Source organism: Mobula birostris, chromosome 6 (assembly GCF_030028105.1).
Source record: "Mobula birostris isolate sMobBir1 chromosome 6, sMobBir1.hap1, whole genome shotgun sequence".
NCBI lineage: Eukaryota > Metazoa > Chordata > Chondrichthyes > Myliobatiformes > Myliobatidae > Mobula > Mobula birostris.
In genome coordinates this window covers 51,901,771-51,920,348 of record NC_092375.1, presented here as the reverse complement: position 1 = coordinate 51,920,348, position 18,578 = coordinate 51,901,771, and the positions used below count along the sequence as shown (strand labels likewise).

The 18,578-nt window shown below is 39.7% G+C and overlaps 1 protein-coding gene across 1 annotated transcript in view; it reads left to right on the top strand.

Annotated features, from left to right (window-relative positions):
• Positions 1 to 18,578, top strand: part of epha6 (eph receptor A6) — a 729,322-nt gene that overhangs the window by 618,195 nt on the left and 92,549 nt on the right. The window contains exons 6-7 of the mRNA XM_072260500.1: positions 6,830 to 6,954; positions 9,789 to 9,951. Of these exons, the coding sequence (XP_072116601.1) occupies positions 6,830 to 6,954; positions 9,789 to 9,951 (288 nt within the window). The remainder of the gene's footprint in view (positions 1 to 6,829; positions 6,955 to 9,788; positions 9,952 to 18,578) is intronic.

Here is an 18,578-nt window from a genome sequence, read left to right as displayed (position 1 = left end):
AATATATATTCCTTCTGTTGTTGCACATTTTAAAGATCTATTTAATATACATACAGTATATATATACTTACTTTGTCATAAACAAGAGAAAATCTGCAGATGCTGGAAATCTGAGCAATGTGCACATAATGCTGGAGGAACTCAGCAGGCCACGCAGCATCTCTGGAAAAAAAATACACTCAGCGTTTTGGACGGGAGGGTGAAGAGTCAGAGGTCATGGTCCATGTAGATACTAATGACATGGGTAGGACAATTGATGCGGTTCTACATAGAGAGTTCGGGGAGTTAGGTGCTAAGTTAAATGACAGAACCTCCAGAGTTGTGATCTCAGGATTGCTACCCATGCCACGTGCTAGTGAGACCAGAAATAGGAAGATTATGCAGTTCAATACATGGCTAAGGAGTTGGTGTAAGAGGGAGGGCATAAGATTTTGAATCATTTGGCTCTCTTCCTTGGAAGGTGGGACCAGTATAGAACGGAAGTTTTGCACCTGAACTGGAGGGGGACTGATATCTTAGCAGGAAGGTTTGTTAATGCTGTACGGTGGGGTTTAAACTACAGTTGTAGGGGGATGGGAACCAGAGTGCCAGAACAGTTAGTGGAGAGGTTGTGGAGACAGATGTTGGTAAGACCTCAGACAAAGTCAGGAATCAAAAGATTAAGCATGGTGTGACTTATACCTGAGCTGTGTATATTTCAATGCAAGAAATATCATAGGAAATGCAGATGAGCTCAGGGCATGGATCAACACCTGGAATTACAACCTTGTAGCCATTAGTGAGACTTGGTTGCAGGAGGGACAGGACTGGCAGCTTAATGTTCCAGGGCTCTTTTGTTTTAGATGTGACAGAGCGGAATGCATTGAAGGACATGGGTGGCATTACTAGTCATGGAAAATGTCATGGCAGTGTTCCATCAGGACAGACTGGAGAAACATTATGGGTGGAACTGAGAAATAAGAAAGGTATGACCATGTTAATGGGGCTATATTACAAACCACCCAACAGTCGTAGGGATTTAGAGAAACAAATTTGCAAAGAGATTGCAGACTGTTATAGTAGGTGATTTTAACTTTCCACATATTGACTGGGAATCCCATACTGTAAAAGGACTAGATGGGATAGAGTTTGTCATATGTGTTCAGGAAAGTTCCCTTTATCAGTATGTGGAAGTCCCAACAAGAGAGCATGCAATACAAGGTTTGCTATTAGGGAATGAGACAGGGCAGGTGACAAAGGTATGTGTAGGGGAACACTTTATATCCAGTGACCACAACGGCATTAGTTTCAAAGTAATTATGTAAAGCAATAGTTCTGATCCGTGGGTTGAGATTCTAAATTGGAGAAAGGCCAAGGTATCAGAAATTACCTGGCAAGTGTGGATTGGGACATGCTGTTTTCTGGCAAAGGTACACTTGGAAGTCGGACGCCTTCAAAAATGAAATTTTGGGAGAACAAATCTTGTATTTGCCTGTCAGAATAAAAGATTAAGATAACAAGTGTAGGGAACCCTGGGTGAAGACTTAGTTAAGAGAAAAACAGAGGTGCATAGCAGATACAGGCAGGCAGGAACAAATGAGGAGCTTATGGAGTACAAGAAATGCAAGAGGACACTTAAGAAAGAAATCAGTAAGGCTAAAAGAGGCATGATGTCGCTCTAACAGACAAGGTGAAGAAGAATGCTGAGGATTTCTACGGATATGTTAAGAGCAAAAGGATTGCAAGGGTTAAACTGGTCCCCTGGAAGGCCAGAATGGTAATCCATGTGTGGAGCCAAAACAGATCGGGGAGACCTTAAATGCATTCTTTGCATCTGTATTTACTCAGGAGATGCATACAGAGTCTATAGAAGTGAGGCAAAGCAGCATCAACTTCATGGACCCTGTACAGATTACAGAGGAGAATGTGTTTGCTACCTTGCAACAAATCAGGGTGGATAAATCCCCAGAGCCTGACGTGTTCCCTCAGACCCTATGGGAGGCAAGTGCAGAAATTGCCGGGACCCTAGCAGAGATATCTAACACATCCTTAGTGACAGGAGAGGTACCAGAGGACTGGAGGATGTTGTTCTGCTGTTTAAAAAAAGGCTCTAAACATAAATCAGGAAATTATAGGCCAGTAAGCCTGACATCAGTTGTTGCAAAGTTATTGGAAGGTATCCTAAGGGACTGGATATGTAAGTATTTGTAGAAACGTGGACAGATTAAGGATAGTCAGCATGGTTTCATGTGTGGGAGATTAATCTTGCAGAGTTTTTCGAGGAAATCACCAGGAAAGTGGATGAAGGCAAGGCAGTATTTGTTGTCTACATGGACTTTAGTAAGGCATGGGACTTTGGCTTTGTGGAAGAAGTCAGAGAGTGATAGTAGACGGTTGCTTCTTTGATTGGAGGCCTGTGACTAGTGCTGTGCCACAGGGATCAGAGCTGGGTCCTTTGTTGTTTAGTCATCTATATCAATAATCTGGATGATAATGTGGTTAACTGGATCAGCAAATTTGTGTATAACACCAAGACTGGGGGGTGTAGTGGACAGCGAGAAGTGCTATCATGGCTTGCAGAAGGATCTGCATAAGCTGAAAAAGCAGGCTGAAAAATGGCAGATGGAATTTAATGCAGACAACTGTAAGGTTTTGCACTTTGGTAGGACCAATACAGTATGTCTTACATGGTGAACAGCAGGGCACTGAGGAGTGTGGTAGAACAAAGGGATCTGGGAATACAGGTATATAATTTGTTGAAAGGGTAGTGGGCTGCTGGATGAAGTGGGCAAGGCAGGTATATTTGCAACATTTAAGAAGCATTTGACTTGGTACAGAGAGGGGAGGGGCTTGGGGGTGGAGTTATGGTCTGAATGCATGCAACTGCAAATAGCAGGGAGGGTGCTGTGCTTGGCTTTGTCCGGTTGGGTCGTAGGGCCTGTTGTTATGCTCTTTTCCTCGATGACTCCATGGCATCAAACTGATGACAAAAAATGAACTTTATTATGCATAATTATGTTCAATTATGAAAGCAAGGATGAACTTCCACCATCTCCTATTACTCATTGCACCAATTTCCATAAACCCCTCTGCATTAATTCCTTTACGTTACCCTTTTTGGCCCAACTCCTACCAATAAAAGCTTCACCATAAACCTGTGTCCATATTATTAATTCTGCAGTATTCAGGATACAAGTAGTTTGCAGCCTCCGGAATATTTAAAGTGCTGGCAGGTATTCAGCAAAGTAAAATAATTTAAGTTCACCAAAGTTTCTGTCATGACACTATCCTGAAGACATAGTTTCACAGCTCCGTCTAATTCAGCTGCTGGAGAGAATGAAAGACTACAAATGCCTGACACAGCCATGTGTGGCCTGAGGAGCTTAGCTGAGAGGTATTATTAGACTTGTCTCAGCACATTGCAGCAAGCTTAACTCCCATGCTGATGTTTGTCAGACACAGCTGACAGGGAGAGGTAAGCTCAAAACACTTCAAGTTCTGGATTAGTAAGTACAGAAATGTGCTGTCTAGGTAATGTCGTTGTTACCACCAGTTTTACAGCCATTATCTTCAATTGCTTTTTGCGACATTCAGACACATTCAATTTTACATGCTGTTGAACCTTTTTGCAAAAGTGGATTTTACTGGTAAATGCTGATGTACTCAATGCACCTTGGAAATTTTGATTGTTACATTTATGTCATTGCTTGCAATATTTGGATATTGTCTATGGTCAGGTAGATCTACGCTAAATCATGCCATGATTCTTTTCCTGATAATATAAAATTCTGATTGAAACCAAATGACCCATCGTGCTTATGCCAGTACTTTAACTAGCTAATTAATTCTAGCCTTTCACGCTTTTGACATAGCCCCACTTTTCCTTCCAAGAACTTATTTTATTTCCTTTTAAATTAGTATTGACTTGCTCTTAACGCCTATTCAAATTATAGCTTGTGCAGATCATGCCTCCTCTTATCACTTTTATTGCTTTAGCCAGTCAAGTTAGATCTGTTACTTCATAACACCCATCACCCCATTACCAGTTCTTCTGCCATTGGAAAGAGTTTCCAATGAGTTATGCTAATAGAACTATTCATGGTATTTAATATTGTGGAGAGCATTCGGTGCATAATGACAGGCAAGGATGCCCGTTGAACTCAACAACCATTTTATTGTGATAAACACAAAACAGACCGGGCACCATGACCCGGAGAGTGCACCCAACTAGTCTCACTCAGACAGGGGAGGTGACCATCACCCACCCTGGTTACAGTTAGGGTGACCCACAAATACATAAGCGAATAACTGCACAACCCAAGCTAAAATGTAACAACAAATGAACTGGAACTTCTCGCCATAACCCTGCAAAAGCATTTTAACACAAGAACAATAAACAGTCCTAGACATTAGAAATGCAGGGGCGTGCTGTCAACCCCTAGAGTGTCACAAGATCTTTGTAAACTCATCTCTAAATTATGTTCCAAGAAGAATAACTCCAACCTCTCTGATCTCTCCACATAACTAAAGACCATCTCTTTGATACTACCTGTCAAATCTCTTTGACAGATCTGTGCGATATTAAGGACCCAAAAGCCAGACATAGAAATCGATCTACAGTTAATTTTGTCTGGCATAGACACGATGGGCCAAATCACCTCCTGTGCTTTAAATTTCCGTTATTGAAAACTATTTTGATGTTCCAAAACAAAAAACTGTGGTCTAAGCCACATGCAACATAAATGCTGAGGCTAGCCGCTGTGATGTAGGAGACACATTGTTCAAATCTCTGTGCACCATTACCAATTCACCAAGTCTTAACGTCATGGACTATACCTAGTTTTGTCTAAGAGTGACTGAATTTTCCAATTCAAGAAAGCCTTCACTCGTGTTCTGAAATGATAAATTAAATTTCAAAGGCTTTTTACTTTTATTTGATATGTCAGTACATTTTCAAAAGTTGTTTTCAGCTCTTTTTGATGAAGAACATATTAAGTTAAAAACTGTTGTTAGTGCGTAGAGTGCAACAACTCTTAAAGTGAAGGTTTAAAGGTATGTTTAAGTGCTTGCTTTTTCTGTCTATAATAATCACAGATTATGCTGTTATCTATCATTCATAATGTGAATAGATCACCCCTAGAAGTGATGGAGTGGGAAACAAGTTGTTTTGATTAATCACTCGAATTTCTACTTTTGTGCAGAACGGCTTTAAGTATCTCTGTACCCTAGTGAGTAGAATCTTGCAATTAGTAAAACATATTAATCTTACCTGGTAACTAATACTGGAGCATCCGATTTCCAATCAGAAGCCTAGAATCTGATTTTTTTTTTAAAGACTGTCACTAGAATCTGATTTCCCTTGATGACTGAGTTTCTCTAGTTGGTATTTCAATCGCATGTGTACTTGCTGTCTGGTGGAGAAGGATGTTTAGAACATCTGTCAGAAACAATTGTATCACATCACCTTAGACCTGCTTATTGTGGCATGGGAATGGGCCATAAAATGCTGACCTTCCCAGCATCATACTCATCCTAAATATATACAGTGGATTCTGGTTAACTGGGGCATATTGGGACCAGTACATCTGCCCCAAGTAGCCTAAACCTAGGTTTCATTGAAATATTTGAAGAGGTATTAAAAAAAAAGATAAAATTCCATTTAACTGAGTAACAGATTATGTATGTAAATGAAATAAATTAGAACACTACCAAACTACTACAGTACTATAAAACTGTGCTTTTGTTCCTAATGGCTATTGACAGAAGAATTCACTCAGTGTATGCTGCTGTGTTCTTTCAATTGACTGTAAATGAACAAAATCATGCAGACACCTAATGTAGATAGTGGACTGCCTTCAAACAGTGCTTCCGAAGGTTGTATCATCCAAATCTTCATTTTAATTGCAACATTCAAGATGATTGTTGATACCTTCAAATTCTTCATCGTTCCGAACTTGCTAAAATAGTGAGATTCTCTCGTTTTCACTCCCAGGCATTTCTGGCATCTTCAAGCCCGAATACTTGAAACCACAGTGAGCAAAACAGTTCTGAGCTGTCTTACTGTTTATTACTCACTGATTATTAGTGACAAAAATCACTGCTTTTTGAACACAAACATGCAAATTACACGATTTAAAAACGGCTCGCTCTAAGCTCGGTGAAGTGTCTAGAGACCACACAACGTGCACACGACTCACGCTAGTTAGAAAATGTTCAGCAACAGTCTCCAGCCACAATTAAGCAGCATGGTGTCCCAAATAAACAAAAGGAATCCTGGCTATTTTTTTTGATGTATTTTGTTCTTTAAGAGCTGTCCCAAATAAGTGGCTGCCGCAATTAACCAGAAGCTACTGTATATAATATGTATGTATAACATATATAACTTCTAAAATATATATGTATAAGAGAATAGGTAGCATAAATGTTCACCAGGTTTTATTAGAGAGCTTTGTTGTATACTAGGATAATATATCTGTTAATATATTTCTGACTGCCGCAAATTAACAAAAAGAAGCAGTTTTTCCTATGCTTTCTATAAAGCACTAAAATATAAAATAGAGCAGCACTAGATTCTTGGTACTATTCGTGACCCACTTGTCAAATGGCCACTTAGATCCATCTATTAAGGAAGATGCAGTGTCAGGGTTATTGATAAAGCATAGTGGGTGATAGAGTTAACAACAGTGGTAACAAGACACTGAGGGCATCCACCTGTGAAATTGGAATAACCACAATAGCATGTTGCATTATAGCACAGTGAGGAGTGCTGCTCTACTGATCCAAAAGCCAGAGATTCACTTGAGTTGGTTTTCCCTATGAATATTTTTACAGAAACCTTTTGTCCTTCCAGCTCCCTCTCTGATTGGGTTTCTGAGGAAAGACTGGGCATCCCAGAACAGTATTGGTCTGTCATGGCAGGAACCTGAGCATCCAAATGGAATCATTCTGGACTACGAGATAAAGTACTATGAAAAAGTAAGGAAAAGTATTGGAAATATCACTGTAAAGAATTTTTTGCTCCTGAGATGTTTCACGGCTTAAGAGTGATATGTTCACATTGAAATTTATAACATTTGAAGAGCAGTGTAATAACTTCTGGCACTGTTTTTAAATGAATTAAAGTATTGCCTTCACAATTTACACTTTAAGTCTTGATTTCTATGAAACAGAAAAAATTGTTCTGTTGATAATCAGCTGATGTAAATTTCCAAACATTAATCATTATTATTAATAAACTCAGTATTAAATCACAGCTCAAATATGGACCAGGCTTAAATATCTGCACACTAGAGTGTGTCTGGAAATCTCAGCAACGCAGATGCACAATTGTAGGAATCTGATGATATGTAGAAATACTACAGCCCTAATCACACATTCAATATTTTACATTCCTCAATGAGCATTGAGATTACAGCACTGATATCCATTCCCTTGTAAATGGTATTTTTAACTTACAGTCAAATTTGATTTGAGTTGATGGCGGCTCATTTAGTGAGCTACATGTCACAGATGTATAAAGGCAATCCCCTTCACAATGTTAACAATTAAGGATGTCAATATACTTGCATAGAAAAGTTTGAGGTGTATCCAGCACACAGGATACAGGTTCATTTGTCATTCCTGGCAAGAACATAAAAAGCTACAAAAAATCTCTCAGTGTGAAAATAAAGCACCTTCTCATTGACTTAAGTATCATTTAAAAATCTTAAGAGCAAGGATATGGGAGTCGAGTGATCAGAGTCATGATTGGGAATGATCGGGGTGTCAAGCTGGAGATGATTGAGAATCAGGACTGGAGACGATCAGTGATAGTCTCGAGAAAGAGAGTTATCAAGGAGTGAAGCCTGGAATTGATTGAGGGACTGAAGCAGGGAGTAATCAGGGACATGACATTGTTTTGCTTGGTGGAGAGGTGGTTCCATAGCTTAAGGCCTGATTCATTGGGGAGACATGGTTGAGATTAATGGGTGGAGGAGGCCAGTATAAAGCAGGATGGGTAGGTAACTGGGCCCAGAGTAGTGTGATTAAACCTCACTGGTATAGGAGCAGTCAGTTCCCAACCCTCCCTTGACAACATGGCTTAAATCACCTGACAGAGCCCTAGAGGAAATATTCGAAGTTGACTGGTGTCACTTGATCTGTGTCAGGCTGAAAATGACAATTCATGCTGGGAAGTGTTCAGTCAAATTTCTGGAGAATGTGAAATAACATAGAAATAATGGCTATTCTATTTCATCCTGGGAAGAGTCCATTTTCAATCACTTAACACTGAAAGTGAGCAGCAACATCCAATGAGATTTCATCCTGCACCTTCTAACTTAGCACAAATAACACCACCAGTAATAAATTAACCAAACAGACAAAGAATGCCGCTTTTCACTGTTATATCACCCAATGTTTCAATAGAAACAGAATTCATTATCAGGTTTGTTGTTCTGGCTCACTCATATTGCTATTCACAGCTCTTTCATTCCGTGACGAATATCAACCCAGAAATGAAAATCTAATGATTCGAATCCAAGTTGTGCAGAATTAAAATGGGGATTGCTTCTCAAGATTAGATGTAAAACAAATGACATGTACATAGAGCAGTCTAGATCAGCAATTGCTGGCAGCTCAGAAATGTAGAACCCACAACGGCAGATCATATTATGACCCTTCCCTGTATGCTGTGGAAATAGCTGCATTAGTGATATAAGCATCAATCGCCACGGAAATAAAACAAGACCAGCATTAAAAGAAACTGAAAAAGTACCTGTCACACTGTGCAATTTGCTTATATCCAGCACCAAATGCAAAGAAGCGAAATGTGGCATCTGCACTTTATAGTAAGTATAGACAGATGAACACTGTCCAACAATCCCATTTTATAGATGTAATTTTCCATAAATCATCATTTCTGACAAGAAATTCTAACTCTAGCTGTAGCAGTCAGGCTACATTATCCCAAATGAATGAATGACAGTAGCTGCAGCAGAGTGAAGTCGATGTTGTAGTGTAGCCCTAGTTCTCAAATCATGTCTAAGAGATATAGTTGGCTCACTTGCTCTGTTATTTACCTCATAATGAAGAAGGAAAGGAGTTGTCAGAGAACAACTGAAAAGTAAAAACTTTCAACATTGCAAACTATTCTGATGTAAAAACAATTAAGCACTAATTTTCTAATGCACACTTTTTTCAACTTTCTTTAAATTAACAAACAAAATAATGTGTTCTTTTGGCAAGCACAATTTTAACACACGAGTATAGCTATTCATTTTCTAAGGATCAATAATACTTTCTTTTCTGAAACCATTAAAACAATGACATTGATTGATGTGGACAAGTGGATTATGGATTAGTTGTGATCAGGATTACTTCATTTCTGATTTAGAGGTGAATCTAGCACACATTGCTTTCTTCTTCCCCTGTTAGACATATGGGTTTAAATTATTAAAATCTCCCACAAAGTGAGCTCGAGGATGATGCTCATCTAAGGTACATTGGTAAAGTTTGTTTCAATAGATAAATACAGAAAAAGAAGAAAAGTTTCTTGTAATTTTGCCACACTTTGATACACACTTTTCCCTAAGTTCTTTACATCGACTCTGTGCGTGGAAGTGATGGTTGTCGAAAATGGAAAATAGTTCAGTTCTTCCCCTTATTAAACTTGGTGAACAAGAATTGCAACCAAATAGAAGTTACTCATGCAATGCAAAAATATTCATATTTATATTGGTTGGGTGGAGGAAGTGTCAAACTCTTGACCTTTATAATCAGCAGTAGGTGTTGTTTTGACCTTCTTGTAATTTATCCTTACTCTTATGCAGGAACATGAACAGCTCAGCTACTCCTCCACAAGGTCCAAATCTCCCAGTGTAGTCATTAATGGACTGAAGCAGGCTACGAAATATGTATTTCAGATCCGTGCCCGAACTGCAGCTGGATATGGCAGATACAGTCAGAAGTTTGAGTTTGAGACCGGAGACGAATGTAGGTTTATCTGTATTGTTGAACATAAATATTTAGTTTAATGTTTAATCACATTGTGAATTATTTGCTTTGATCTATTTAGCAGAGCAAATGCATTTTTTAAAATAATCTGCAATGGCGCATACCTAAAAACTAAGAATCTTTATTATTTCTTCTTCAGGCTATTAATTTTTATTGAGCACATTTTTCCCACGATATATAATGATATATAATGCCATTTGTTACCCATGTTAAGTACTGAATTTGAATACTATTTTCCTGATTGTTGTAATGTGAACAAAGTCACTGGACAGACAGTAGGCAGATATGAAGTAGTCTTTTATTCAAGACAAGGAGACACAGCAGGCATCATATTGAGACCCTTTTGGAGGAAGAGGTTTGCTAGCCCCAATATTACATAACATTTTATATGCTAAAGATCAAAAGATAGTTCTATATTTACTATGTACCTAGAGTGCTTCCTTTGAATTACATGTAACTTCCACTCCTCCTTCTTCACACCCTCGTTCCAGACAACCAAAATGAGCATGAATCCACATTGTCTGGTTTTTCAATTAACTGCTCTAGAAACCTATTGATACTCTAACAGCGATCATTTCAAAACCTATCATTTATCAGCAGATTATTGTCTTTAATTCTGTATCCAAATAAGAAGAAACAAGGTGTCATTTTTTTTATGCTCTGGTTTCTAGCTAATATTTCATGGCTAATTCAATTATTGGTACATAACTTCTAACTGAATTCAGATCAGTTGAAAATGATAAACCCACATATATCAGAATACAAGAATAACGTACTTCAGGTGACACAGATTGCATGAAGGAGCAATAAAATGGCTTACAATTGCTATATACCATAAGATCATTAATAATTTTATCAGTCCTTTTATTGATTGGTTGACAAGAACAAAGATACTGCAAACCTGAAATCTGAAATAAAATTAGAAAATGCTGGAATACTCAACTGTTCAAGCCATATTAGAACTAAATTTTGATGAAAGATCGTCAACGTGTGGGATTATTCCAACATTTTCTATTCATGTTTCTTATTCTGACTGGTTTTGCTTTTTTTTAAATTCGTTGCTTAGTACCTGAGAAGAGGCTTTCTTTATTTGCTTGTTGTACTCCCAAAATCATATTTTAGGAGAGATGTTAGCAATGGCACTTGGCCTTCAGAAAACTAAAGGGAGAGATTTTTACTGCTTATCCAGTTATCTACAATTACCACTCTAGAAGCTGAGCCAAAATGAAAAGAAAAAAAAACCCCTATGATTGCGGTTTCTGTTGTAGCTAAGTGCATCAAGATATGAAAGTTCAATAAAATGCAGAATATTTTATGTGCTACATGTTAGTGCTCTTAGGTTAGCTAAAAATTGTTTGCTAAAACAATTGATGACTCCATGTATGGGGTAGCATGCTCTGGGGAAATTGTAGTCCAGGAGCTATTGGGCGGGTCAAGCCAAGTGGGTGGGGGGAGGGATGATGAAGTAAGAAAATGGGAAGTGATAGGTGGAAAAGGCTAGAGAAGAGGGAATTCAATAGGAGAGGAGAGTGGACCATGTGTGAAAGAGGCAGGTGAGGAGAAGAGGTAAGAAGACAGAGTGAGGAATTGAAGAAGAGGGAAGGGGCAGAGGATAGAAAATTACTGGAAGTTGGAGAAATCGATGTTCATTCCATCAGGTTGGAAGCTACCTAGACAGAATTTACAGTATTGCCTCTCTAACCTGAGAGTGGGCTGTTAGTGGTAGAAGAGGAGGCCTTGGACCAACATGTCAGACTGAGAATGGAGATAGGAATTAAAATGGTTGGCTACTGGGAAATCCTGCCTTTAGCGGATGGAGCGAAGGCACTTGACAAAACGATCCCCCAATTGTTGGGTCATTCTAATGTAGAAGAGGCCACATTGGAATATGGTAGAAGACACTAACAGCTTCACAGGTGAAGAGTTGCCTATCCTGGAAGGACAGCTGAGGCCCTGAATGGAGGTGAGGGAGGAGTGAATGGGCAGGTGGAGCACTTCTGCCACTTGCAGGGATGATTGCTCGGAGGCAGATTCGTGGAGAGTGATGAAAGTACAAGGAAATCATGGAGAAGATAATTCCTGTGGAATGCAGGGAGTGCAGGGGAAATAAAGATATGTTTGGTGGTAGGATCCAGGTGAAGATGATGGAAATTGTGGAGAATGATTTGTTGGATGCAGAGGCTAATGTGTGGTTGGTGAGGACAAGAGGAACTTATTCTTGTTAAGACAGTGAAATGGAGGAGATGTGGGTGAGGGCAACATCAATAGTGGAGGAAGGGAAACCCTATTCTTTGAAGAAGGAGGACATGTCTGATATCTAGGAAAGGAAAGCATCCTGGGAACAGATGCAACAGAGATGAAGGAACTGAGAAAAGGGAACAATATTTTCACAGGAGACAGGGTGGGAAGAGCTATAGTCAAGATAGCTGTGGGATTCAATAGGTTTATAAAGGATATCAGTGGACAGTTGGTCTCCAGAGATGGAGGCAGAGAGATCGAGAAAGTGGAGAGAGGTATCAGAAATGGATCAAGTGACTTTAAGGGCAGAGTGGAAGTTGGAGGCAACTGAGAGAATTTTGAACATTTCATTGTTTGTATATTTTCAGTAATAAATATAAAAACTATTTAACATTTCAAAAGGGTTATCTTAATTAAAACAATAATATAATTTCTTTATGAACCATATTTTATGGAGAATTCTAAAGTATTTCTAAATTGTCTGTAAATATTATTGTTGACCAGCAGTATTGACCTTGGAGGTTGCCAAAGTGTTACTGCTTTTCAGGTAGGGTGTTAATAACAGACCAGACATCCAAAAGGAATTTTCACATAACCAAAATCCTATACATTCTGCTTACTGCATTACTTAAACAATTGAGCAGGAGATATACTTTATTTCATTTTTGCCTTAAAATATCCTTTCCTACATAATATGCTTTCTTGATTATTTATAAAACATACTCTGAAAGCACCCACTGTGACAGCTTATTATCGAAAAACTTGAAAATGCTGAAATGTGACTTGCATTGCTCTATATTCTCCACTACCTGTTACATGTGGATATAATTTTAAATCACTGCTGTAATGATATGTTGTGGAAAAGAAAGGAAGGAAATAAATGAAAGCAAAGCAGGAGGACAGTACACTGGCAATATCTTACAGCTGGCTGAGAGGAACTCAGCAGGTTGAGCAGCACGTGGGAGGAGAGAATTTGTCAATATTTCAGGCCAAAACCCTGCATCGGGACCAGGAGTGGAGAGGGAAGATGGCCAACTGGATTCAGATAAGTAAAGGTCGTGAGAATGAAAAGCACTAGAGGAGAGGAGAGGCATGAATGACAGTTGGGAGCAGATGGGTGTGGGATCGGATGGACGGCACCAGGAAGGGAAAAGGACAATGATGGACGAAGGGTGGTGGGGGTGCAAAGGGCGGTGCTGGGGAGACTGGGGTGGAACAAAAATGGGAAGACTGAAGGATCAGGGAAGGGGTGGAGGAAAAAGGAATGAAAATGGAAGAAGGGGTTATACTGGTAGTATTATTGTTTGTAGACATTTAGTAGCATAATTATTAGTATATAATATGGATCCAGCAATGTAACACTATGTATTTCTCGCATGTCTGCTCTCAGCCCTTCTTACATCACGGGAATAGGGTTCCCCTTTCCTCATTGCCCGCCCATGAGCTTCCATATCCAGCGCGTTATTCTCTGCAACTTTTGCCATCTCCAACAGAATCCTACCCCCAGGCATATCATTCCCTCCCCCAACCTTTGCTTGTCCCTTGTCCATTCGTCCCTCCCCACAGGTCTCCCTCCTGGCACTTATCCCTGTAACCGTGTTAGACCTACCCCTACACCTCCTCCCTCACCACCACTCAGGGCCCTAAACAGTACTTCCAGTTGAGGCAACACTTCACCTGTCGAGTTGCCCGGAGACATTTATTATATCCAGTGCACCCAGTGCGGCCTCCTCTAGATCGGAGAGACCCAATGCAGATTATGGAACCACTTTGTTGAACTCGTTTGTTCTGTCTGCTGCAACAGGCAGTGTCTCCCAGTGGCTACCCATCTCAATTTGACTTCCCATTCCCACACCCTTATGTCTTTCTGTGGCCTTAATGAGGCCAACCACAGGCTGGAAGAGTATCACATCATATTTCATCTTGGTAGTCTCCAACCTGATAGCATGAACACTGATGGCCATTTTGTACTCCTTCCCATCCCCTCAATTTCTTATTCTGACTTCTTCCTCCTTCCTTTCCAGTCCTGATAAAGGGTCTTGACCCAAAATGTCAACTGTTGATCCCTCTTCGTAGATGCAGCCTGACCAGCTGCATTTTATGTTTGTTGCTGTAGATTGAAGATCAATTTCCTTAACTTCCAGTAACCAATTCTTGATGTTTTCACCATCCCCACACCTTTTTTTGTTTTCTTCCATTCTAGTGGTTCTCTATCCTTTCTCTTCTCCTCCCAATGCTTGTGGCCTGTCCTTCACTTCCTTTGGTTTCCCCACTTCCTTCCTTTTATTCCAAGATCCTCTGTCCTTTCTTATCAGATTCCTTCTTCTTCAGCCCTTTATCTCTTCTACCCATCACCTCCCAGCTCACCTCATTCCCCCTCCCTCATCCATCTACCTCCCCCCTCCCCTGGTTTCACCTATGACCTGCCAGCTTTTACTTCCACTGCCTTCTTATTCTGGCTTCTGATCCCTTTCTTTCCAGTCTGGATGAAGGCTCATGTCCCAAAACATGGACTATCCATTCCCCTCCACAGATGATGCCTGACCTGTTATTTTGTCTGTGTGTGTTGTAGCGGAGTTTAATTGTCTAATAAGGAAATTTTGCTGATTGGAAATCATGTGTTTGTTTTTGGCTCCAGATAAATTCAAACATTCTTAGTATCTATAACAATAGATATTAACATCTGCTATAATGTTTTACTTCGTGATGTGTGCCATTCTGTGAATTAACACTGACTCTGGAATGAAAGAAATGTTGTAAGATATGAATTTTGCAAAAGATTAGAAATCAAGTGATCTTTGTAGAAGAACAAGCCAAGCGTGATGTGAATCTTTTCAGATACGAATTAACCAAATTAACACATTGATAAAAGGACAATTGATCTATTGAGCCTTTTTCCCATGCACCAAGAGAAGGTAGTCTGAATTGTCCATGTCTAATCTGTCCAGATAAAGTTCTTTACAAAGGAATTTACTAATTCCCAAGTGGCACCAGAGCTGTCCCTTCCAGATCACAACTTCCAGCTGCTTTGCTTGTTGCTTGGTCTATTGTTTGTTTTTATATTTGGCGAACACAAATAAAGCTCCAATGACCTGGTGTTCTCATTTTTCATAGTTTCCTGAATGTTGACCTGTATTATCACAGTAACAATATTATCAACTTGGCACCTATGGTAAGAACCATGCCAAGGAAAAATCAGAAATGCAAGTGTGGCACCAATAAGGTATATGTAAATTTTTTCAAAACTCTGGCTTAAACTTGCTACCTCAAATACTTTTTTTCAGTACATATTGTCAATAAATTCCAACCATCAGCCTGTGCACCATTTTCTGTTTGGCCGCCTATTTGCACTGTGGTTGGATTCCAGAACATGCACAGAGCATTAGATTGCACCCACATGGCCTAACCTGGACCCTTGTTCAAAGTGACCTACAGGAAAGGATCTACTATCTCACGGTGTTGCTTGTTTACATCCAGCAAGTAAAGTCTTACTTTCTGGGAGTCGTCACTTATAAATCAGGGCAACGCACTAGCTTTGACCTAGAAATACAAGTCTCTGGATGGTTTCTGAGAAAGTTAGACTATCCTCTACTGGTAACATAGATAACCAGCATCCAGTATAAGTTTCCCAGGGAACATGTTGACCTTAATAGAGAATAATAACTGTGAATGCCATTGGTATTCTGAATGTATACTTCAGGTCCCTTGATCAGTCTGAAAGCATTCTGTAATATAGTCTTTCTGGTATCTTGAGGACAGCATGCTGTACAACTTGACCTCACAAAGAAGATACCACACAGTGCAGCTTCTTCTAAAGTGCTCAAGGGAACAACAAAGCTCAATGAAAAAGACAAATTAAGTCAGGACATTCAAATGATTGAAAGACCTTCAAATTTCACCTGATTGACTTGGAAAAATCTTATTGAGATTGAATATTACAGCTGCTCCATCTGAAGCGAAATTCAATTCCGTCAGAGTCTCACTTCCCTTCTCTTAAGTGGTTTATTTAGAAATACGTATTGCTACTTTTACACAATTGGAAAGGAAAAATTTTAATAGTTTGAAGATGTATATTACTCTATTTTATTAATGATTAGAATCACTGTGGATCCTTTCATAATATTTCACTCCAGATGTTTTCTGCTTCATATTTATTTATTTAAATTTCTGATAACCCTCCTATCCATTATGTACAACTTGAGTCAACTGAATTGAGACTGTGAAAGTGAGAAGCACTGCAGCAAAACATGATTTCAAACTGCAACTGCAAAACCTCCCTCCTCACTACTGCATAAAAATGCAATGTCATAACAAAAAAATACAACAATTTCGGAAGGCTACTAGAATCTTAACAAGGATTGCTCAGCTCATCTACGAATCACTTGGTTAACTTTCCCAGGACAGCCCAACACACCTAATACATCAAGGCTGAATGCCTCCCACCTGGTGGTACACAACTTCAGTTTTGACCTCACAAGCATGGTTACACAAAAACCTCTTTGTAATTTTCCTTGCTAGATGTCTTTTGACACACTTGTAAGTAATGCCTACTCTGCTCAGAGATGATGTAAGAAGCTGCAGTTACTGGAATCTGGAGTAGCAGAAAGCACTGGAGAAATTCAGCAGGTTTGGCAGCATCTATGGAGGGCAATGGGCATCAAGGCCTTCATTAGTCCTGATGAAGGGTCTCAGCTAGACATGTTGACTGTCCATTTCCCTTGATAGATGTTGCCTGACTTACAGTGTTCCTCCAGCCCTTTTCATGTTGCTTAACTCTGTGCAGTCTGAAGATGCCCTATAATAATTTACTTTCTGGTCTTCTATATGAAGAACTGAGACCACGGATCTCACATGTTTTGATATAGGTCATGAATCAGTCTTGTTTTGGTATAGCTCTAAATACCGTAGTATCTATCTCCAACACCCAATTTCAGTCTCAGGCCAATGATCTCTTACTACTTGCCAATGTGCTATTTCAATTGAAATACACAGCTGTCCCAATTACCACACAGGCCCTTCTCCTCCCTTGTAGTCCCTACCACCCACTTCCAGAACTTACCAATCATCAACTCATAGAGAAGTACAACACAGAAACAGGCCCTTTGCCCCATCTAGTCCATCCAGAAAGCATTGGGACTGCCTACCCTGGTTGGTCCTACCAAAGTGCAAAACCTCACACTTGTCTGCATTAAATTCCATCTGCCACTTTTCAACCCATTTTTCCACCTGATGCAAATCCTTCTGCAAGCTATGATAGCCTTCCTCACTGTCCACTACACCCTCAGTCTTGATGTCATATACAACTTTGCTGATCCAGTTAACCATATTATCATTAAGAGCATTGATATAGATAACAAACAGCAAAGGGCCTAGCACTAATCCCTGCAGCACACCACTAGTCACGGGCCTCCAGTCAGAGAGGCAAACCTCTACTACCACTCTCTGGCTTCTCCCACAAAGCCAGTATCTAACCCAATCTACCTCATCCTGAATGCCGAGCAACTGAACGTTCTTGACCAGCCTCCCATGTGGGACTATGCCTAATGCTTTACTAAAGTCGATGTAAACAACATCCACTGCCTTGCCTTCATCAACTTTCTTGGTAACTTCCACGAAAAACACTGTAAGATTGGTTAGACATGACCTACTATGCACAAAGCTATGCTGACTATCTTTAATCAGTCCATGTCTATCCATATACTTATATATCTAATCCCTTAGAATACCTTCCAATAACCTTCCCATAACTGAAATCAGGCTTACTGGCCTATAATTTCCTGATTTATGTTTAGAGCCTTGTTTAAACAGTGGAACAATATTTGCTATCCTCCAATTCTCTGGTACCTCCCTTGTTGCTGAGGATGATTTAAATATATCTGCTAGAGCCCCAGCAATTTCTGCACTTGCCTCCCATAGGGTCCAAGGGAACACCTTGTCAGGCCCTGAGGATTTATCAACCCTGATTTTCCTCAGGGTAGCAAACACCTCCTCCTCTGTAATCTGTACAGTATCTATGAAGTTGATGCCACTTTGCCTCACTTCTATAAACTCTGTATAAATAGAGGTGCAAAGAATTCATTTAAAATCTCCCCCATCTGTTTTGGCTCTACATGTGGATTACCATTCTGGTCTTCCAGAGGACCAGTTTTGTCCCTTGCAATCCTTTTGCTCTTAACAGATCCATAGAATCCCTTAGGATTCTCCTTCATGCCTTCTTTCAGCATTAATGATTTCTTTCTTAAGTGTTCTCTTGCATTTCTTATATTCCATAAACACCTTGTTTTTCCAGCTAACCTCCTTTTCTCTCTTAACCAGAGCCTCGATATCTCTAGAAAACCAAGTTTCTCTACACTTATTATCCTTACCTT